General features: G+C 39.3%; 1 protein-coding gene across 2 annotated transcripts; it reads right to left on the reverse strand.

Moving 5' to 3' along the window:
- Positions 1 to 279: 279 nt before the first annotated feature.
- camsap2a (calmodulin regulated spectrin-associated protein family, member 2a) lies at positions 280 to 23,852 on the reverse strand. 2 transcript variants are annotated; one of them, XM_088394374.1, is made up of 18 exons: positions 23,099 to 23,852; positions 20,318 to 20,577; positions 14,896 to 15,054; positions 14,253 to 14,339; positions 12,472 to 12,504; positions 11,520 to 11,661; positions 10,760 to 10,899; positions 8,502 to 8,598; positions 8,291 to 8,387; positions 8,142 to 8,173; positions 7,924 to 7,993; positions 5,831 to 7,826; positions 5,212 to 5,348; positions 4,624 to 4,847; positions 4,302 to 4,374; positions 3,139 to 3,254; positions 2,598 to 2,716; positions 280 to 2,307 (listed from the first exon to the last, which is right to left on the reverse strand). In XM_088394374.1, the coding sequence occupies exons 1-18, from the start codon at positions 23,235 to 23,237 to the stop codon at positions 1,999 to 2,001; spliced, it is 4,230 nt and encodes a 1,409-aa protein (XP_088250500.1). In that variant the 5' UTR covers positions 23,238 to 23,852; the 3' UTR covers positions 280 to 1,998. The 2 variants fall into 2 exon arrangements, with proteins under 2 accessions (XP_088250500.1, XP_088250501.1); XM_088394375.1 differs by lacking the exon at positions 12,472 to 12,504.
- Positions 23,853 to 24,394: the final 542 nt, after the last annotated feature.

A 24,394-nucleotide genomic window follows, 5' to 3' on the forward strand; every position in this document is an offset into this window, starting at 1 on the left:
AGTCAACTAAATGTTGAACAGAGGCTGAGATGTACCGAAGTCAAATTCCTTGTTTGGCATGCTCAAACATGGCCAATAAAAAATTCTTGATTCTTGATTCTATTGTGACCAACTGGCCTTTCACCTGTCTGATTTGAAACCAACTCAAAAAAAACAGCAGCTATATTCCTGTGGAATGAGGCAATCCTTTGCAGAAAAATAATAGCATATTGTTGTACTAATGTAAAAAATAACGTTTTAAATTGATTGAACAATAGTTAACAAGACTCAACATTCGTGTTTATTTTGAGGGCTATGCTGAGTTTATTGATAGCAGAAAAAAACAAACTACATGTTCAGCAAGCTTTTTTGACACCGCATTGACAAAAAGTGTCATCATTGCATGAAGATATGAATTCACATGAACACACCGTACAATAATAGTTTAGTTTAAATATTTGCTTCCCTTGGTTTCCAGTTGTCGATAACCAATAGGGAAACACACTAGACTACGTTTTAAATAAAAGTACATGCTCCTTGAGTCATAAATACCCCCCCATCACACCCCAAATTTAAATGATGCATCACGTCAGTAGAACTGTTCACACTTAACCTGTTTATGAGTTTGGCACAAACAAAAATGGTGCAATTTTACCCGTATGCAGCAAAACATCATCTGTTTCACAACACAGTATGACTTTTCTACAAAATGTAAAATTCGACCGAAGCTAAAACAAACTTTTTTTATGATGTTCATTTGGTTTTCAACGCATTATCATTTATTAATATTGTGTTATTCTAAATAAATGAAAGTAATAAAACCATGAATGGCATCCAGCAGTTCACTTAATGGGTGGGAATTCAGTTCGTATGACCGATTCCACCGTGTGTGATTGATTAAAAAATATCTTCCTGACCAAAAGCTGAAATGGTAAACCGTCAGAAATGATAATTCCACACACAGCTATTACTCATTAGCAGTGACAAATTTGTTTAAAAATGACATGTGCTAGAGCACCGACATAAAACCTGACCATTAACCCAAGTTAATTGAAACATTTTGGATTGGATGAATCGCTCGATGTAAATAGAGTTCAAACTGTGGCGTGTTGGAAAATACCAGATTAAGCTGTTCAAATTGTAATTTGTAACAAGAAAACTGGGAATCGACAATGTTTTAAGGTTTGCGCTACCTGAGCTTAGCCATTTTATGTCTGTTATCAGTCAAAATAAATATGATTCTTAATAAGTTAAGAGTAGAGAATATATTAATAAATAACTATACCATAAGTGCAAAGAAATCACAAATGGAGGAATTCTACAAAATGTACTCAATAGCGAGAAAATTGATCAGTCACTAACTATAACATGTATTTTCACACATCTTGATAGCCGAGAAGAATCTTATCAGGAGTGATGTCCTACATTCTTCCTAAGAAAATGGTCGTGTAAAAGCTGAAACCGTCTGACTTTGTTGAGTTGAACACACACGTGCTGTGTGGCAAACGCTAGCTGTATGCAATCAATCGTTTTTGGCCCTTAGATTTACGTACCTTAATATACAAACGCCTTTACTGACAAATAACAACAAAAAGGCTTCTTCCAAAGACATACAAAACAGCAACTCGGAATGTTGCTTTACAATCAGCTCACACGCTAAAGCCTAAGGCGTGTAAGGCCGCACATAAACTTATTGCAAATGAAATTCGACCTGTACATGGATTATTAAACATTCAGTGCTTCAGTGTTCTGAGTCAAATGTCCTAGCATTCATATTGTCTTTTTACTTTTGGCACAAAGGAAATAAAAACACTACTCACACATGCCTTCATTTCCAACATGACTTGTCTTTAAAAATACATAAGATATTTACATCATTCTTTATCAGTGGCTTACATTCCAGTTGTAGCAATCTGACAAAACGCAAAAGGGAAAACATGGGTGTGCACTGCAGGTGTTTGAATCATTATAGGAATAAACAGTGAGAGCGCAAACTGAAATTTTCACGATCAGTTTTTATCAGGACTGGGTGGCAGGCACAACTTTTTTAGGGGTGGCTGGCTTCTTGGTTTGCCACAAATGGCTATGGATGGTCACGGCATCCACACTGGCTGACATGGTCTTAGCGGGTATCTGGCTGAACTGCTTCTTGTCAGAGTTGTACTTGTACAGGCCGTCAATCATCTTGCGTGTGATGTTCTTGGGGCCGATACCCGTGAGCTTGTTGATCTCCTCAATGTCCGGGAAGTAAGTGTAGAGGGAGCGAAACTGACAGCCGGCATCTCGGAACAAAACCAGGAAGTTGTTCGCCTCTGATTTCTCCATTTCCTGTTGCAGTAGAAAAGAAATCTCAAAATATGAGTTGTGTGCTGAAGCCAATAACATGTTTAGGCAATATGACTTGAGTCCCACCCAGCAGTTTAACCAATATAGTAAATATAACTACACATTTTCTAGTTCTTGAAAATGTTTTAACAAAAATTATAAATATAATAAAAAATAAAACAATAAAATAACAAATATTAATAATAATAATAACAATAATAATAATTTGTGTATATATTATTCCATGCGAGAAAAAATTCTGTTGATTAAAAACAAGCACCCTGAGCTATTACCTCCAGGATTTTGTTCTTCTGTCCTTCGTTGACTTTGCCAGCAAGGCAGCAGTGGGCCAGCGCATTCTGGATGATGTGCTTGTTTGATTTGGCACTTGGTTCCTTGTAGAGCTTCGGTCCTGGGGTGGAAACAGGACCGAAAATTGTTTCAGCTTTCATCATAGTGATTATGACGCCTTCAGTCAAGTCAAACAATTTACTGCGCAATTCTTACTCAACTTGATTAATCCGAAAGCTTTGTTAAATTGCAATTCAATTAGCGTGACATTTGAATGGTATTATGAGGTCCAGACGAAGGGATTTGCAACATAATACACTTGCACTGAGAATATAACTATATGGAGAAGCAACCATTTCAAAAGAAGTTGTAATATTCCGGCTTCTATGTGTTCTTGCATGGCCCAGTTTGACAAATGTTTAAATAATATGTATACCAGCCAAAAATAAAAGTGTGATGCAGTACAGCCCTGTAGTTCTCCACCAATAAAAACCACAGTGTTTTAAATACAAACAACAGATTCTGGTGAACAACAACACTAACCTGTGTACTCTGTGGTTGATGTAACGGAGGAGGTTGTGGATCCATTCTCCCAGTCCTTCTCTCCATTTTTGCTGCTGGTGCGACTCGGGGACAGGAAGCAATCTGCTGAATCTGGCCTAGAAAACATAAAAAAATAAAAAGAAAATAAATCTACTTTTGAAATGGTTGCTACTCCATAGATGGATCCAATTCATCCAATTTATTGTATTCATGCATCAATTGATGTAAAAGATATTCTTTCACTATATCATCACTAATCTGTGTAATTTTGCAGCAAGAAAGGTTAAAAACAATCATCACTAAAGAGGCTGTCTGGTCTTCTGGTGCATAATATCAGTCACAAGTTTGCAAAACACAAGGTTGTGTGGGGCAGTGATGTGAAGCAGTCGGGTGGCAATCATCTTTGCAATGCTAACTAAATCTTATCTCACTAAAATACTTTTTTAAGTATGTAAAATCATTTAAGCTTTTAATAATCACTGTATATGATCAGGAATTCAAGTTGAGGGCATGTTATGAACAAATATACCAGTTCAGCTATCAAACAGACAAGCAAAAAAAAAAAATAGTGCTGTTCTCAATCAAGTCAAAGCCAGTGTGAGGACAAGGTACAGTGCAGAATCGGGGGCCGGAATAACATGAAGCGCCGTGATCTCAGTACCAAGCAGGAACTAACCTTCTTCTTCGCAGTTTAGGAGCGCTCAGAAACCAGAGGAGACTACCAGAGGCTAAACTAGCACTTCTGGCATGTGTGATTGAGCAGGACAGTACAAGAATATATATAAAAAAAAAAGTTAGGAATATGTTGTCGGGATAGTCAGGAAAATTGCATTGTAAAAGCAGTGTTAGATCGTTCTATGTCCGACTCACTTTGCAGAACACAAGATATAATGACAGAACTGTCACTGCGAAGGCAAGTAGCCATTTTATGCAGCTTTGTTTTTCGTTTTTTACAATTTTTTTTCTTACCACTAAAATATGAGGATGATTATCTTTGTGTATAGGCAGAATTTTTGCTGCAGTTCTTGTTATGGACTTTATTTCATGATGTGAAGTACTACTTTGCAATGTGTTTTTTACATAAATACCCAACGTACAATATATTTTCTAATTTGATAAAATCAAGGTCGCATCAGCACTTACATATGCACGTACGATCTTACCTTTGTGCTCTCTTCCCTGAGTCTACACTCTCGCCGTCTCCCAAGTTAAGGGATGCCAGGGACAAACTAGAGACTGAAAAGAGAAATTATTGGAAACCTAAATATGAGACATTGGAGATGGGACCCAGCATGACAGTTACAGCGATAACCATGCACAGGACACTGGAGGCCTGTCCATAGCAATGCAGTCTAAAATGAATAGTAATTAAAACATCATCAACAAGAATAAATGAATACGTTACAAATTTCCACATACATGTACATGACGATATAAAGCTTGGGAATTGACAAATGGGTCATAATGTGTTGACTCTGCGGTTACCTGTCGCGGCTCTGACCGGAGTTTTTGGGGAGTCGATGCTGTCGCGACGGACTGACTTGGGTCGACTTCGTCTTTGTTTAGCGCCGGCAGAAGGTCGGGGTTTAATGACCGTGTCCATGTCTTCCATTAGTTTCAGCTGCTTCCTCCTCAGATACTCCTGCTTGATGAACTCCTTCCTGGCTTTGTCTTCTTCCTTTCGGATACGCTCCTCCTCCGCTTTCAACCTGGGCAAACAATGGAAAATGATTCAATGGAATAGATAATATTCTATCCAAATATTTTTTGTGCATTACATAATATGTTGGTTCACTCAGATGAATTTAACTCCCCTGTTACAAATCTGCTTATTTATATAAACATAATAATGAGCTTTGTTTATAAAGCACCTTTTGAAATAGTTGCTTCACATAAACCCAGTCAAGGCAACTTATGAAACATAAACATGAAACTAACAAAACATGAATTTTTATTTAGGAAAAGTCAGCGTAACACATTAAAGTGTCCAGAAAAGTGCCCTAAATCTTCAGAAATCATTTTATCGAATCAAAAAAGAAAAGTTGATTTGATACAGAATTAAAAAGACCATACCGGGCCTCCTCTTTCTTTTGCTCTTGCTCCACCTCCTGCTGCATCCTCCTCTGCTGGCTCTCTTTCTCCCTCCTCATCCTCTTCTCCAGCAGTGCCGCCCTCCGCTGAGCCATGTTCTCCTCTGCCTTTCCATCCTCCTGACACAATTAGTATGAGACAAGGTCAAGTCACACACTGCAAAGGTCCTTGAAAATTCATGATGCAATCTGTCAATAGGAGGGCAACCCACATTGCAAAATAAATTTGGGCTTTAAATTCTTGTCAGACATTAGCGGAAACACACAATCACCAAAGGTAATTAGTTTGATTTTGGTTCCTTTTTTTTTGGTGTGATCACGTATTACTAACCCTCGTGCAGCTTCTCTACGAGTGCATGTCTCTGCAGTGGTGCCTGAATTATTCACATCAGACCCATTTCTGTGACCCACATCGCAGCTCACACTGCAGCTGGCAAGCAGTCCTCACAAACTATAAACAGCAAGATGAGGTCGCCCTCATCTTTGCTGAATCATTTATACCATCACGTAAAAATTACGTAGTAATCTATAACAAGATTTTGAGCTAGTTGGGTTATCTGGAGGCCAAACTGTGACAATCACCGTGTGAAATGAGAACTGACCTTGAAGAAGAAGCCGCGACGAATCTTCTGTTCATCCTCCTGGCCTTCCATTTCCGAGCCGTCGTCAAGCGTCAGGTCATTCAACGACTTCACAACTGATAAGGGAACCTCAATCAGGTTGCCCTTGACTTCAGGCAACGTGGGGATCTCCGTGGGGGTCACCGTGAAGGTCTCAACTACCGGGTGGGCCAGAATCTCAGCAAATGACGACTGTGGAGGTTCGAGATCTACTTTTTCCTTATCAGTGGTGTTTGGTTGGCTGAGAGCTTCCTCGTGGATTTTTGTATTTGAGTCTATTTGTGTTTGCTCTTGTTTGGGTGAGCTGGGAGGAGATCCGCAGACACCACTGAGGTCTTTTTCTGTGTCTGTCTCCTTGTTGGCTGGCGTCTCACCCATGTAAACAAAAGAGCTATCTGTGGGGAGACGGGGGGAAAAACGGCGCAGCCTTGGGATACTATCCACAGACTGGGGAGCTGTGAGGATGCGGTTGTAAGGGGCCAACTTGAGCTCATTAGGGCGAGCGGTGCGAGGATTGCGTGAGTGGAAGGAAGCCGATTTGCGCTTGATGCTGGTCGGAGAACGGTGGGCCGAGCGAGGCGAGTCCACCGGAGAAGAGGGTCCTGAGGATCGAGTGACATTGCCGCCTTTTCCGTATTTTTGCGGCATGGGTGTGGCACGAGACGGAGGGATGACCCAAGCCTGCTGATGTTGCTGCTCCCTCATGGCCATGATGACTTCCTGCTGCTGAGCTAGCCTCTGCATCTCAGTCTGGAGGAAGGCTAAAGAATGATTGAGCTTCTCAATGGATCGCGTATACTCGGCAAGATCCGCCTCGGTTAGCGGGGTGTGCCCTTGACCACCCTCTTCGTCTCGACTGGGCGACCTTGGCCAACAGGAGCTTGTGCTGCTTTGCTCCGCACCATCAGGTGTGTCTGCACTGCTTCGACCACACCTCAAGGTGGGACTTATCGACTTGACTTCACCCTTAAACTTCCCTCCTTCTTCTGTTCCACTCGCAGCTCCGTCTCCTTTACGCTTCACCACACTGAGGAAAGCAGAGTGACCGACCTTTTGTCGGTGCCTCGTGAAAGCTGCTTCTACTTTTTTTTTCTGCGCTTCGATAGCTTTCCGTTTCTCCTCCAAGCGCATCCTCAGCTCAACCATTTCGGTTGCCATGACCTGAGCCGGGTCATTGTGTGGAAGCTGGACAACTTTTGCAGGTGCCTTTGGCATTTGTTGACGGACGGGACTGTGTTCTGGAGTTGGGGCCCATGAAACCGATAGCGGCAAACCAAAATCCGAACCCTCTGGAGTCGTTTTAAGGGAGCTGCTGCTCTCGCGTCCTGAGTCTGGTGCTGGTGGAGTGATCTTCTTCATCTTCTGTTCAGCAAAGTTGGTAGTCCTAAATGCTGAGGGGGATTTGCTCTGACTGCTTGGGCAAGGGCTGGGTGTATCCATATCAAGGTCCATGTTCACAGAGCAGTCTTTCAGTGATGAATCTTCATCCAGCATATCGTCTGTATGAATGTGGATGCCAGTGTCAACCTCTGTGGTGTCTGTCAGACTCGAACGTTCTTTGGAGTCCAACTCCGACAGCGGCTCCAAGCTACCGTGGCCAGTTCCAATTTCTGGACCATGCAGGAAGAAGCCATGGTTGATTCCTTCCACGGGGGGCCTACTTGGACTGTGAATAATCTGAAGGGCCTCTTCTATAGAGGGAGTTGTCATGCTAGATCCGCTAGTGTAGGTTCGCCTTTCAGGTTCCATACCAGCTAGACTGTCGGGGCATCCTTCCTCCTCTATGCCAATGCTCGTGCCATTGACTGGTTGGAAGGAAAGGTTCCGCTTCATCCCTCGAGGAAGGTGGTGGACTTTAAAACCAGAACCGTCGTCAGTGCTGACCGATCTGACCATGCCACGTGTGGCAGTATGAGATGAAGATGCAGCTTCCTCTTTGTCCAAGGGAATGTCAAAAGATACTCCATAAGGTCCAGACCTAAAGAAACAGATTGAAGAAATGTATTGAGGGATAATAAATACTACATTTGAAATGAATTATTTCAAATTTTTTTTTTTTGATATGCCATACTGACCGTTTCTCTTTGGGCCAAGTACCAAGGTTGCTATCAACAAAGGACATGGAGGTTGATTTCTTCATCTCACCTGGATGACACAAGCAACATACAAAATGCTTTTATTTTGTTATTTACTCTTATGTGTGCGAAAGACTATCTCTAATAGATACCATTTCAAATCGATATATTCATGGTATGTATATAGACATACGAGAGTTCAAAACAAAAGTAGATACCTGCATTTCTAGGCTGGGGTCGCAGAGGCAAACTAAAAAGACAGCAATATCACATGAAGGTTGTATTATTATTAGCAATGGATATGGTGAATCACGGAATGCATTTCTATTTCACAAAAGCTTTACCAATTTGGACTAAAATACTATACCTTGGTCTTTCAGGACTTGGGGATCTTTCCATGAAACTCTTCTTAGTCGCTTTAGAGATTGGGACAGCTGGGATATTCTTCAACAAGGACGAGAGCTCTGGGGGGAAAAAAAATCCCAAAATATTGTTGACTCATTTTTAATTGCTTGTATTCTGGATACAAATGCATCTTACAGATTTTTACTAGTAATGTGAAATCATATATGACTGACCTGGGGCTTCGTTGTCCAAAATATTAGGATTCACAAATTCAGGCTTGACCTCCTCAAACCACCAAAAGAGCTCTGCCATGAATGCCAAGTAGTTGTTCTATGGGACGAATCAAATTAGATAAACATTAGAGCATACATTTAAATGGCTGTTGCACACCCGCATCGAACACGACTGAGAGTGCTATAATATAATAATAATCCACTATTTGACGATTTATTGATTATCAAAAAAACAATTGCTGATGAATTTAAACATTGATTAGTTGATGATTAACCATTGCATCTTTAATTCCTGTTAGCAAGAGCAACAAACATGGAGTGTGACACGTTACGAAAAGCTCAATTTACACTTACACATAATTATGTCAACAGTAGCTACCGGTGAGATTATGGCATTAACCTAATTTATAAAATAGAGGTCAGCTATTTTATTTTCGCTCTCAATCACCTGCATGTGATGCTGGCTGACAGTATGAATGAAATGTGTGATATGAATAAAATTTGATTCGCAAAACGTGAGTCTTTTAGTGACACCGAGGGCCAAGAAAATGTCTGCAGGGTCTAGACTACAGCATTTTCTATTCGGGCTCCAGAGCTTTGGAATGCCCTACCAATGGATATTAGAACTGCTACCTCAGTAGAAACATTTAAGACACATTTAAAGACACATTTCTATGATATGGCCTTTAATGAACCTGTAGTGACCGATATGGCTGGAGTTTGTTTTTGCTCCCTTTCCCCACCACCCTCCCCGGCTGGGGAGGTGGTTAGGTGGCACCCAAGCTGACAGCGGCTATCTGGATTATCGTGGACCAATTCAGGATGAGGGAACTGCAGCTCAGCATCCTCGAAGACACTGCCAGGACAATCCGGCAGCTCTTCGCTTTGACTTGGACATCCACTTTTTCATTGATTTTCATATTATGTATTATTTGTGCCCTCTATGCATCTATTGCAGCCTGGTGAACCTGAAAGGGGGATCCTTCCATCTGTGGTCCCTTCTCAAGTTTTCTCATTTTCCCCTGGTAGGGTTTTTTTCAGTTTTTCCTTGCCCTTTTGGGAGCTTATGATCAGGGGATGCTTTGAGAATAATTGTCAATTTTTGTCTATGTGAAGCCCTTTGAGACTGCTTGTGGGCTATACAAATAAACTTGACTTGACTTGATTTGGTAGTGTGTTGGTCCAGAGCTAAAATTAAGATATTGTGACTATGGCCCACCATCAAGGTTATTTTTATGATTATTCAAAAAAACAAAATTAAAAAAAAGGAAACAAACAAGACATTTTTACAAATGCTTCCATTCATTTAGTCCATTATCAATAGTTACAAATGATCATATATTTAGTTAAATAAAGTCAAATACAGTAAAAATAAGCACTTTCCCGAGATTAGGTTTGATCATTAGTCTCGTAGGCAGTTTTGGCGGTGAACATGTTGGCACACACACGTAAAACCAGAACAGCATGACGAGAACGACCTTGAGGAAACATGTTCGCCCTCCCCCCCCCATCCACCTTCTGTGGTCTGCTGACAAAGACAATGCTGCACAGCTCAGCTCTCAAGGTACCTGATTCATCAGCAACATTTCTCTCAACCATGCATTGCCACATGCAGTGAACCAAAGTCCAATAAGAACAACGTAGGCCATCAAGAATAATGTCATGCTAAATGCAAAGTTAAAATGGACTAAATTAGAACAAAATTGTTAACAGTTGATTATTCTGTGAGGATAGGTTTTAATGACCAAAAATTAAATCATTTGATACCAAATGTTTGTCAAACCTATATCTGAAGAATCATCTCATAAATTAACTGCAATTTCGGAAAAGGTATCAAGCAGTAATAAAGAAAAACTAAACGTTTGCCTCCATATCAACAATGTCTCGACTGCATGTCTATAATAAGGTCTGTGTTAGTGTGACACACTGCTACTGCGGGTGTGGATGCAGGGGAAACTAGGTCAAGGTTACCGAATTTAATTTATCCGGCTTTTATGCAGTTTGAGGCACACCGATGCTCTCAAGACAGCCATGCCCTGGTGGGTCATTTTTCTCTCGTTTAATCTGTGTCAACAGAGTGCTGAAATTTTCCCATTGACATAATTAAATTTAACATCATTAGTTTTCCGGCATGGTGGGTGGTGATACTTTTAATTATCTTGGCTTTAAATTAGATTTTTCTATTTTGTGTGTGAAACATGTTCTATTTTTGGTCCATATATGACAATATTATATTACAGTTTTTAGCTGAGGAGTACCTTGAGGCTGGACGGAGCATAGAGCATATCCTCCAAACTGAAGTGGCAGCAGCCTTCCAAGTTGTCACTACAGAAATGTTGAATGAGCTGCAAGTTGTAGAGACGATCCGCCAGCGTCATGTTCTGCTTCAGGCACACATCTGGGAACACGGAGGGAGCCATCAGCTTGCTTGTGCTCAAATTATTTTTGGTGAATTTGAAATATTACTGCTGGATGTGATCACGAATGGCGTGTTCCGGTTTCCTCTGCTTGGGAAATGTGAGGCTATTTAAGTGTTGGTGGATGACGACTGAATGATCAATGATTAAGCAGGCTGAGACCTGCATTAACGCATTTGAAAAGAAAACAATGTTCACTGATTGTTTCTTTTGTGTTGCTGTGTAAATGTGCCTGATTTTGAAGTCATCATCACACATTGACAGCTGATGTGATTTTGTAACGTCACACTCTATTGTGTACAACAGGAAAGGCACTATTGCTTAATCAATTCCCAGTCATTAAACATTGTGTGGACTGACAATGCACAAGTTAAGCACTTGTCCAAAATACATATAAATAATCTGAAATTTGGGATTTTCTACTTCAAAAAGTGAGTTTTTAAAACATCATTTGTATTGTCTCTTATTACATTACAGAGATGTGCCAAATCAAGTGCAAGTGAGGAAAATATAAATTGACATCTCTAACTTTTGGAATTGGGATTTTGTTCTTAAAATCTTTGTATGAATTAGTGTCATTATGCTGCAAAACAACTCTTACCACTGAGAGGCAGCAGCTGGGGGCAGTAGAAGTGCAGCAGAGCACCCAGTGCCGATCCATCGATGGTGTCCTTCAGCAAGTTGTCCACTGGGGGGATCCAGGGCATCACCTGGCTGCTGCTCTGCTCCTTCCTGTAGCGGGCCTGAACACCATAAACAAAGTCACAATATTGAGCACACCATGATGTAGCCCTGCAAGCTAAGGTGCCTCATTTTGGCTTTTGAACAATCAAATCAAAGCAAATAATTTGCTCAAATGAGGATAATGGAAAAATGCAATCGTAGGAAGTAATATGAAGAGAAGCATCATTAACGATTTTTTTCCTTCTTTTTTTTGTATGAGGTATGACTCATTAATAGTGATAACACTGTGGGCACACCCACTAGAATACAATGCAACACATAACAATGCATTATCAATATCTCAGTTGTGTTTGGACAGAGGGAGCAGCCTGAGGCATGACAGAGAGTGTTCCATGTGCCAATGTAGCCACGGAAAGTCTACAAGGACATTCATTTCCTGCCAAGTACTGCCAGAATGAGACAAGCGTCTGAACCTTTGTTGGAGGTTTTACACAAGGGGTCAAACCAAATGGTTGCAGTAAAGTGGTAAACCTATAATTATGGACAGTGACATCAGATGTGATAACGTTTTTTCCACCATAAAAACTAAAAAGGGTATCTTGAACCTAACACCATCTTTACATTCGTGCACAAATCTAGTCGGTGAAATGATTTCTACTTTAGCAGTGAGTAGTAGTAGAGCTTTTTTTTTTTTTTTTTGCTGTTTTGGGCTACCAGTCAAGCATATTGTATGATGATTGGCCTTGTTCTTGGTCCTGGTTTGTTTTCCTGTGATTTAAGAACTACTGTGGCAAAAGCACAAGGTGGTGGTAGTGAGGGTCATGAATGGTGCGATGAAGGACGGAATTAGCATTGATGGGTTGACTTACAGGCACAAGCTTCATGTACCACTTGGTTGGAGACTGCAGTAGCAAAAGGCAAACAGCAACAACAAAGAAAATAACCTGTTAGTGAGATTAGTCAACAACATGATTGGCAAGCACAGACAAGAGTTGCAACAACACACATATGAAACAGTGTAATCTGTTCACACAGTAATTATTGAATATATTATATGATGCACATTTGCATTTGAAAAAAAGACATGGCTCAAGGATAAACAAGTGTTTTCATTTGCATGTTAGGCATGTTTATTGATCTGATGGGGAAAAAAAGCATTTATAGACAAAAAAGAAAAACATAGGAATTAGTCAAAATTAAAATAAATGTTATAATTTAGTTCTGGTTTAGCAATCTACATAATTAATGATTCTCCTTGCATAAATTTGTTATTTTTGTTATTATGCCTTACTCAGAAGTGACTGTGAACTGTGAACGCTTTTTGTGTGGGCGTTTAAATACAAAATGAAGCAGAGTAGATGAAAGGTCACTTTACTGGTTTCTCCTGATGTGATTAAAGTCGTAGGTTTCTAAATGGTAATAGAAGTCACCAGCTGAGGTTTGATGTCTTCAAAGAAGAAACACTGTTAATCGGGTTTGACTACAAAGCTTTCACATCATGGCAAATGAAGCACAATTACAAAGAAAATTTGTAAGTGGAAGAGAAACCGGGCTGTTATTTTTTTCCCATACGGCAAGCAGCTAAAAATGACCTTGCATACACGGCTCTCAGAGTCCAAAATGGACATGTGGTGGTAGGAGGGGGGTAGCAGATTTTCTGGAAGAAGGGGAGCGTGACACGAGATGGAGGATTTGGGAAATGAATATTTGTTATATGAATAGAAGTCATATGAACACACACAAAAGTATCGTAAGGTGTGTTTTCCATTATCCTCTAACATTGAGGTTATGTTCTCATCAGCCTTCTCTTCATGAACACACACACGCATGGACACGTTTCGGTCTCCAGATGGAACAATTTTACATATTTAAGTTTACATGTTTAAATCAATGACATTAAAAAGACAAGTGGCTTGTGTTGAGCAAAAAAAAAAAAAAAAAAAAAAAAATCAAGGGAGTCAAACTACCTAACGATTCGTTAAAATTATGCTGGTGTGCTTTTAGACTTCAACTTAGATTGCATGCTTTGGAGTTTGAAAGAAGTCATGATGAAATAATGTGAGGTCAGTACGGGCATGATGTGCTGCCTCTGCACTCTGACCGGTCAAATCAGCATCAAACAGTGAAATCTACAGGAACAGGACTGGACAGTGTCACTTTTCTACATGCTATATGGAGCGGCAGAAGGTCGTAAGAAAGCCTTCATTGGGGTATTTTGAAAGCTTCAAATATCCGAATGAGTGGTTCAGTTAACAATTTATTACAAACAGTGTGAAAAAACGCACACACACACAAATTGAGCATTCTGCCTTATGGCAATTGTAATGACTGTTGATAAAATCACCACAGATTGAGACTGCAGGCTGGACATTAGCGGCCCTCACGCAAAGAAACTAATTAAACAAGATTTTCTGATTTTCTGCTTAAGGCCCACATTTAGTGAGGGATTCTTGCAAAGATTTAAACTTTTTGTGATTCCTTCGATGAAAGCTGGATTTTAATGGCTTAGGTTTCGAGGAAGCTGCTTCCAGATAGCCGAGTAACACAGATGTCAAGGACTTAAATTCATAAAGTGGATTTGGGTAGCTTGTCTCGGGCTGTCAGTCAAACGAATTCTGCATGTTTCTGCTGAGAAAGGAGTTAAACTCACCCGAGGAGTTTCTGCAGTTTCTGCATTTTGTGTCTCCTTCTTTTTCTTCTCCTCCTGAGCCACAGTGTCTTTCAAATACTCGTTAATCTAAAATGGAGTGTAAGCAGGATCAACTTTTGCTTTGCTAGTGAAAGCACTAATAATAATTAGGTCACATTTCTGCACTAATAATAGTCATAGTCTGAATATACAATCACTGGCCAACTGTACAACACACAACCTAATGACATCAAGTAGAAATTTTGAACAGACATTTCAAACAGTGCACAAATAATAATAAAATAAAGTGTCAGCCTAGAAGAAGTCATATCAGCAGTATGGTAAACTCCAATTCTAATGAAGTTAGTGAATTGTGTAAAACGCGAATAAAAAACTGATATAATAATTTACAAATGTTTCAATTATATATTCAGTTGAAAATGCATTTTTGTTTTTCATTTTGATCATCACTATAGTTACAAATGAAAGTTACGTAAAATTCGACCACCATTGTCAAGTGTGCAGTTGTGGACTGCCATCAACCTCAATAGTTTAAAATGACTCCCCGACTCGTCTGTGTATTTTAGACCTCTGGATTTTAGCTGCTTTTTTTTTTTTTTTTTTTGCATATCGACAAGTAAAAGTACTACTGTCTGTCACCAACCTTGTTGATCCAGGTGGTGACTACATCTTCTGTGTCGTAAGGTATTTCTTCTTCATAGTTTGATGAATACTGGCGAATGCTGGCCATCACCTTCTCCACACTCAGAGTGTCCACTGAGTATGCCATCATCAGAGAGTCGATCATTGCCAGATGGGCACTCTGGAAAAAGAGGAATTGGGGGCATGATAATTACATTTTAGCATCACTTGTAATCACAGTGCTAGATTGTGTCATTCATTTTGTTTTTTCCTCCTTGTCTTTTATTCATGGAGTGACTAAGGGACAAAACTGCTGCCTTCCTGGAATAGTACAATGAAAATAATGATGGTTATATTATTTTCCATGTTTGGAGACACCAATCAACTACTGTCTGAATCATCAAGACCCAAAATTTGGACCAATTTGTCAAACTAGCTATAATTATAAGGACAACAAACGAGCTTCAAAAATAAATCTGAAACTGTCCAAAGCCCAACACTCTCTTGTGGGTGTTGCCTCGAAAATAAATGCATCCTTATCTGCCTAAAATACCGAGTGTGGTGAATTTGAATGTTCAGCCAATAAGAACAACAGTAAAATATAGCATTTGTTGTAGTTCTACGAATTATGTGACTGGACAATAAATCATAAGTGATGTTTATTTTATTTTATTTAAAATAGATTGTTATTGATGTTACTAGATACAAAAATTCAAACTTAGTACATTTCATTTCAACTTTGTGACAGCGGAATAGCGGCCCAGGAGGTGTTACTTTACTTGTGGGGCAATTTAGCTAAATTTAAGCGTATGATTTTACTGTGTAGTCTATTTTCTCTGTGACGTTGAATGGTTAGTGTAATGCTAAATTTGGAGTCTGTATAACAAGCCAGCAGCAAACCAATCCCACTTAATAACAGACTGTCAAGATGTTTCTTCTTTGCCTTTATTGAGTCTGTCTAAGCACTAGGGTTGTTTCCCTCGGAGAAACACTCCCAAACCAATACAAACAAACAAACCACGTTATCGGTTACAGCTATATTTTTCACGGGTAATAAAAAATAGATAAACAATAAACGATCAGTTCCAGGCAAGTCCAATCAGAATGTGAATCTACTCCTCAGAGGTCAGTTCCCTCTATCATCTGATCTACTCTTGAGAGCAATCTCCAGATATTGATTTAAAGCTGCTGCAGTCTGAAGACATAAAATGTCAACAAAGAAGAACCAATGTTATTTATTTGACCATAAAACTGCAGTTCTTAATTAATCAATTCAGTGCCACCAGGGCCTTATAGTGAATGGGTAATGTAGCTGTACAAATTCTTTCCAGAAATAGCAAATATTTATCAGACACAATTTAAGCGAAATGTGCATAATCTAATGAGACCATTAGGGAGTCACTGGTTATTTTTAGGGGGTCCTGCGATTGGCTGGCCACCCGTGATGTTAATGTTAATGTTATTGCAGGGTGTTTCTGAAATGTAATGCTGAAATGCAGAGTTGCAAAGGAATTAGCTGAGTTGCTGTGAAATACAAATGGATGGACAGGAAATGATCAGCTGACCGTGTGGAAATGTCAGATGAAAGCTAGAGGGAAGAAAAATAGCCTGTGTATCTGGATGGAAATAGGTCGCGCCATTTTAAGTAAGGCCTTTTCCTCTGTGATATGCACAAACATCATGTTAGATAAGCTTTACATTAGCTAATTGCATGTGCTTTCTTCCAGTTTTACTTTACTTCATAAAATATTCACATACATAGGAACATATATTGCCTATATACATATATATCCTATATTTAACATGTGACCAGTGTGTCCTGTGAATTCATGGGTTACTTGTGAATCAAACACTTTACTTGGGACAATAGATGAATGTAGAGGGGATGTGTTGCCAAATATTGCAATGAATAAAATCAATTTATTATTGCATGAGTGTTTACTTGCATAGTTATAATTTTCTAATTCCACACATATTGGAACACTTACACATTTTGGGGGGCTTTTTGTTTCCATTTTTTAAACATCCTTTCAAGTTTCGGTTATGAAAAAAAAAAAAAAAAGGTGCCGTATTTTCCGCACCATAAGGCGCACCGGATTATAAGGCGCACCTTCAATGAATGGTCCATTTTAAAACTTTGTCCATATATAAAGCACACCGGATTATAGGGCGCACCTTCAATGAATGGCCCATTTTAAAACTTTGTCCATATATAAGATATATGTATACATTTGGCCCGCGAGCCGAACTTTGGACACGCCTGCTATAGTGGCTCAATATTGGCCCATATATAAGGCGCACCTTATTATAAGGCGCACTGTCAGCTTTTGAGAAAATTGGAGGTTTTTAGGTGCGCCTTATAGTGCGGAAAATACGGTAAGTATTTTTCTGTTCTGAAATCTACTCTCTTCAAGACCTCAATAAGCCATTACATTGAAAACTTAGAACGCTGTCGTGTTTACAGAGTACAGTAGTTCATGTCCTCCTACGGCAGTAATGCCCTTGAAACTCAGTGACTTTTAAACTGCAAACTATGCTGATTACAGCATCATGTCGAGTTAACTATGGATATCCTGTGGGAAAAGGAGCCAAGTGAACCGCAAAATACAACGCTGCATTGCAGTCCACTGGACCTCCTTTTGCCTGAAAGACACAAGGCTGTCGAGAATGTAGGATAAAATGTAAAAATAATCTGGTGCGTTCATTATCACAGGCCAGCAGGCACCATGCTGAGGTCAAAGGTTTAAATTTGAATCTGTCAAGCTTCAAGTAACTTCATGGAACCTCTGCTGGACATGGAAAAGCACTCAGCTGGCCCCTTTTTCTTATCACCAAGGAGGGTCACTTTGAGGACATTTTTTCCCTGCAGTATTTAACAACACTTCAATGACCTGCAGCAGTTTATTCTGACATGGGTCTCACAATAATGCCTAATTTAAGAATTTTTAATTATGCACACACATATTTTTGAAAAACTCATTTCCAATATAAAGATTTGCCTAGATGTTTCAATACTTCTGTGTGCTATACACCAAGTAGAGAGCATGACGAACACAGGAGAGAGCTATTTTCATGTCAGTAAAGAACCCAAACTCTTGATTATTGTAAACTATTGAGATAACTGAATAAGAGGTTGGTTATTATTTTGATACGAGTTAAAACTGGAAGACCAATTTGAACATTTTGGAGCTTCAGGAAAGAGAATGATTTAATACGCCCTGTTTAAATGAAGAATTAGGATTTAAGAGATTAACTAGTACAATCCCAGACTGATTAAGCCATGTCTTAACACTTTACTCCACACGGTGTACAGTCACTAGGTAATCATTTTGTTAATGCAAATGAATGTAACTAATCCGGTTACTCGGATGCATGTATGTGTGAACAGTAAAATTACCTGCAATTATATGAATGGAAAACCTATCAATGTAAACTTGTCACTTACTCAAGTGTAAAATATTGTTTTCTCTGCTTGTTAAGTGGGCTCAATTGTGCTGTGATAGCCTTTTCTCACCAAGAGAATGTAGTTAAAATGTGAGTAGCCTTCAAATTTAATTAAACGAAAATGTTCATCTGAATGCCAGAGACAGCAGCTTTATTTGGTCCAATATGGGATCAGAATTCTCTCAAAGGTTCCTTTAACTGCCACACTGTGAGTTTTATATATAGAAAGCGTGGTAAGAAATTGCCCATGAAAAAGTGGCTTTCAGTAGTACGTTCCAAATCTAAGCCTCAAATTATATAGCAACCTCTAAGTTATCCATAAAAAACTGTGTATGTAGTGTCTGGAATTACCTAGACTCAAAATAATATTCACAATATGTGTGTATATGAGCATAAATGTAGCCATGGTCATCACAAACTAACATCTACATTGTATGTATTGTGTTCTGGCAAGGGTTTTATTCCAACGTCTCATGCGTCATATTATTACATTGTGCTGTCCACCTCAGTCATCAGAATATAATTCATCAGAATTTAATTATTGTATAAAAGAAGATTGACATTGAGAAGCATATCACCTGCACAACATTTCTCAACCATTGAAAATACAAACATACATTTAGAAATTAGTATCATACAACTAGAATCTTTATCCACATTGCAAAGGTGGTGTATTACTGAGGCACCTGAAGCCAAAAAATAGGAAACCCAACCATAGATGTTTGTAGTTCTTTGTATTACCCTTGTTAGCTCTTACCAGGGGGCTTTTTTCCTCCCCGTAGTTCACAAAGCAAGACAGTCTACTCCACGGTGCCATAACAGCAATTCTACTGAAACGCACAGCAAAATTTTGACAGCAAATATCAATGTAGTAAAAATAAGATTTGTTATCATATTAAACAACGGCGGTCAGCACTGGTTAATGGAGAAAGATGCCATCATGTTCAATGCACACTGCCTACCCATCCATACTGTGTCACCCTGGAGTGCCCGTTGGCACTGAGCACAACATGCTGGCTGTGACTTCACTGAGGCTGACAAGAACAGAGAGGACTTGGAACAGCCTCCCTTCTCCCCTGCTGCGTCCACTCATCTTTGTGCATTAGAACAATTGCAGTATAATAATAAGGGCTGCGGACGTCACTTAAATGCTAAGAAATTATTGTCTGCCTGCCTTTCCTGTGTGTGTAGGAGAGAGCTAAAGCATTTTAGGATTCTTGCTTAGCTTCCATAAAAGGTTTACAAGAGCACAGCATGTCAGAATTCTTTGCCTTGGTGCTTACATTTCCAGCCCCCATCATATACACACTTTACATATGGCTTGAGCATGAGCACTCCCCACTCTAGCAACCACCCACTCACACTTACGAACAACACCCTGGCCCTGCACGCTGGAGTGTTACCATGGTAACGCATTGCCTTTGCAATAGTGTGATGGAAGCTGCAGAGATGGAGGCATGCAGAAGGAGCAGTGTCCATCTTCTTTCAAAATTTAACCGAGCTGTTTTACCCATATCAGTCACCAGAAACACAAAACGTATTGTTAATTATTCTTATATCTTAATTACCTCTTGGAGATGTTGCTGATTATATAGGCATGTGCATGCTCAGTTGATTATATAGCATCATGATTTTAAATTTGTCAGGGATATAAGAAGCTATAAGATGTTGTCTTGTTGAAGTTCCAGAAGAATTTAAGTAACTTTGTAATTAGCATAAAAGGGAAATTAGGAGCAGCAAGACTCTGTAAACAGACTGCAGGCACACTGTGTGCTAATTGTTTCGAGCTCACAGCAACTTGCAGCTCATTGAGCCAGTCAAGCTTCCTATTGAGACACAAATCAACGAGGACGCCCAATTCTTGCTTAATCCGGCAGTTGATAAATTCTTTTATTTTCAAAATTGTTCATGGGGAGGTAAGTGAACTACAATTTAATTCCCAACACTGATACCTTAAACAATTTAGAAACTTTTGAAATAATATAAAAACACACTCCTACCATTTGCAGAGGCCTCTTTTGAAGGTCCTTCTCAGTGACAACTCTGTTGTGATCGGTGACATAGAGACCTCGCTGGGCCAGAGCCTGTAAGACAGCATCGTGGCCCAGCAGAGGCTCGGCCGGATCGTTCTTCAAGATGAGGTTGGCGGCCCGGCAGTAGATATCAGCAGACAATAGGAGACTGGCCACTGGAGGCTTTAGGTGCTCCTGCTCATACTGGTCCGTGTAGAATGGCTCTTTCATGTCTGTTGGGATGTTGTCTGTTTAACAAATGGGAGGAAATTTAGATAATTGTAATAAAATAAAATAAAAATCCACAATGGCTTGGCTTCATAAATCAATGTGTACAAATTCATACGAATGCGCAGATTCGCTGACAATACTTTTTACAGCCCTTAGGCCTGTTCCTTATTCATGTCCCCTGCCGTGCCTTGGCAGTAACTTGTCATGGAGATACATGGAGAAACCTGTAATGTTACCATAGCAACCAGAGTCGGAGCGCCACACTATTGATTCATCTCGTCTGTATCTCCACAACATTCAGCTCCCTGGGAACACCCTGTCTCATCAAAAAGAGATGCTCTGTTTTTGTGTGTGTGTTGTGTGTTTGGTCACAGATTTCATTTTGCCGGCAAAATGGGACTCTTACGTTGTTACAAAGATTACAAAATTAGATTAAGGGGAAAGGGTTAGAGGTCCTGGCCATGATTAATTAACTGAATAAAGTCATTTGGTGAATGAAAGCTATGAAGATTATCAGGAATGTTTGTCAAATCCAAGATCAGCACCAGAACAGTTGATGTAAAAATTCATTTTGTGGCGAGCATGTGGTAAAGCAATTTCTTGCACTCTCCAACACAACAAATTTAAACAGTCAGTCGGTCGATGAATCACATCCTCATGACCACTGTCAATGAGGTCATCTCCAGATGGACCCTTTGTCAATACAGAAATTCAGCCTTCTTTGCTCCAAAGCCTTTTAGTGTTTACGTTCACATAGTACAGTATTGATTCTAGTCAATATCAATATTTCCTCCTGTCCCATTTACATGGGAGTCAGACGTCAAAGCTGAGTTAGGATAATGCCCACCGCAACCGATATGAAATCATTATCTGCTCCGGACATGTCAGATTCTAGTCGTGGGTATGGCTCAGGTGGTTGATATTCTCCTGGTAAGATTAGCAGCCTTCAACATGAGAAGAATATATTCACTTTGTTACTATGATGTGGATTTTGTTCCTACTCAGTGAGCAGGACATAGTTGGACAATCAGTCTTTTCAGCATTTTTCAGCAATCAATCAACAAATGAATTAAAAAAAAAATCCTGCTTATCCAAGGACTTTTTAATATGTGTTGTGTAGGCTAACAGGAAAAAAAAGATGTATCAGTATTTATATCAACTGTATTTATTTTAAACATTGCTACCCAGGCTTTAGTCTGCATTCTGACTTTTGCAACAATTTGAGAAATCATCTGTTCTTCTGGGCAGGTTTTTATTGACAACACAGCACTTCTGCGTGGGTTCAATAAGGGAGCTACATGTGAAGCATTCAGAAGAGAAAAGCGTAGGCTGAGATCTCGATATAAGCCTGCTCGCTCACAATCTCTGGAGGCCTATATTTTTGGACTCAGCCCATTTCATTCAGTGCTGACTGAAGATGAACTGAGGATCTGAAAGGGAACTCATGTTTGCCGGGCTTTTCCGACAGCCTGACAATGGGCTGTGTGCCTTGCAGCTATGACTGCATATTGTTCCAACAAAGAGGAATATATTAGTCATTTTATAATGTGAAAGGACAGTACATATGATGATTTTTTTTAAATTTATGTTATCTCTATTAATACTGTTGAAAAATACAAATCAGACATCTGAAAAATGCAAACATATTTGAATATGGATATTATAATTATTTAGTTGACATGTCCTCGCTGTTTTCTTGATAAATGCAAGATGCACTGAATCAGTCAAGCCAAGAATGCAAAGCAGTTATTCATAAAATGTTTTGGAAAACTTATTTTTCCTCAGGTAGCCTTTATAAAGACTTAGCAATATACCATCAAGAAACTTGTCATTGTGAGAGGACAGCAGAACACCATGCTTGTGTGGAAAAAAATGGACAACCAAAGCTAATTACATAATGTAAAATATGTAATTAAATTACATTAATCCTACTGCAGCTGAATTATCTGCAGCTAATCGGAATCATAACTCTATTTGGTTACACAGTAAAACAACTTCATTATTATCCCTTACTATTAAATATATCAATTGGTTAACCTAGTATTTATTATCCAGTATGACGAGTGCTCTCCATAATGCATCTTTTGTGCAACACCATCTGTAATAAACCTTTTATGGTATTAACCAGGTGAGGCACCAACACATAACGATGATCTTTAGTATGAGATGGTTGCAGTGATTTCAAGGTTACTCCTTGAAACCCAGTCGGCAACACTGAGTTACCATCACGTAAGACTGTAACATACTGTTCACTGTAAACCACTTAGGGAATTGCGTTTATCTAATCTCATAAATTGTTTTTCCATCCCACAGTTAATTAAGGAATGAAGACGCATTTGAGGACAAAAGGGTTACATCGTAAAGGTGGGTCAGGTAATATAAACAGGTATATTTTATATTTTAGTTGTTTGCTTTAGTGATATATATTTTTAATATATCACTAAAGCAAACAACCAACATCGATCACGTTTGCAGAATAATGGTGCTGAAATGATCGGGACTACAACAAAAACAATGATGCAGGTAACTGATACCTACCTCTCATATAAGATTTGGACAGAAGCCATGAGAGACTGCAACAGATTTTAGCACGGGAAAAGTCATAATGTTCAAAAGACTTGATAGATGGAGCAACGAAGACCTTCTTCGCATTATTTAGGTCCTGAACTTCACCCATATTTCCACGCAGTCGGTTTCTTCAGTCCTTCACAGCAAAGAAGCACCAAAGCATCACGCGAGTGGAATTCGATGGAAAACAACGAGTAGCTGTCAAATGAAAATGAAGCTACTGTCTCGAAAACATGTCTCGTTGGCACAATGAATCGTGGTGCATTTTATCCATTCATCAAATGAGACGGGCTTCTTTGCACAAAGCAGAAGGGTCGCGTTCCTTCAATTTCACGGGAGGAAAAGGTGGTCTTCATTAGGATTGTGGCGGTTTCCATTCTTTGATTCATCTGGAATTCTAGGATTTCTTCTTTTCCTGTCCATATGTTCTTGTTAAAAAAAAGAAGGTATGATTAGAGCCTTTAACTCTCTTTTCACAGTGCTATTGCCCTGGTACCGTTTCTCTCCCTGCAGCAGCGACTGCGAGCCTTTCCAAAAACGCTCCAACCTCTGCACCCAAATTGAGTTTAGTGCGCATGCGCGTACGGTGCTTTTATGAAAAGTGAACGATTATATACTTTTTTCACTGCGTTTGAAACCAATGTTTTAAAAAATTTATTGAGCGAAGAAGGCACATCATTGAAGATGTCATTAAGAGTATGCAGACTCTTAATGATACACTTATTCACTGTAAAATCTGTGCCTGCTTAAACGAGGAAGCATGTTTTATTTTGTTGCATGAAAGGCTTTGTTGCACTTGCTGTCATCCAAAGGAAGAGTGCTGTATTTGTTCTATCTGTCACTATACGTCATAGATTAAAAAGATATATTTTAATCAATAAATATTAATTTTATGTCAAATTATCTGAAATCTTATGATTTCTGCCGCCACATTGCATGGCTTGTTGTGAATCACTATATTAACTCGAATAATAATAATGATAATAATAAAAAAAACATTTTAAATGCAGCTACGGGGGTTGTGACCTGAGTGTCTATGGAAAGCAGCCACGGAATTGAGTTAGCACTGTTTACAACATTATCACATGTACGATTGCACACACTGCTTTTATTCTGTCCAGAGGAAGACTGCAGTTTGAATGTTCTCGAACTACCTTGTGAATGTCATTTAGTAAGAATGCTCCGAGCAATGAATTTAAATTGAGTAGGCCTTGAACTCGGGATAGATTTATTTGATTTCTGGTTTGTAGCTTAAACAAACAAACC

Source organism: Syngnathus floridae, chromosome 13, assembly GCF_059516105.1.
Source record: "Syngnathus floridae isolate MCC-2025c chromosome 13, RoL_Sflo_1.0, whole genome shotgun sequence".
Classification (NCBI taxonomy): Eukaryota; Metazoa; Chordata; class Actinopteri; order Syngnathiformes; family Syngnathidae; genus Syngnathus; species Syngnathus floridae.

Coding starts and splice junctions, on each gene's coding strand:
- camsap2a (XM_088394374.1), bottom strand. CDS start 23,237: ATGGGTGAAGTTCAGGACCTAAATAATGCGAAGAAGGTCTTCGTTGCT. Junction 20,578..23,098: donor GTCCAAATCTTATATGAGAG/GTAGGTATCAGT, acceptor TTTGTTAAACAG/ACAACATCCCAACAGACATG. Junction 4,848..5,211: donor CAAAAGAAAGAGGAGGCCCG/GTATGGTCTTTT, acceptor TTGTTTGCCCAG/GTTGAAAGCGGAGGAGGAGC.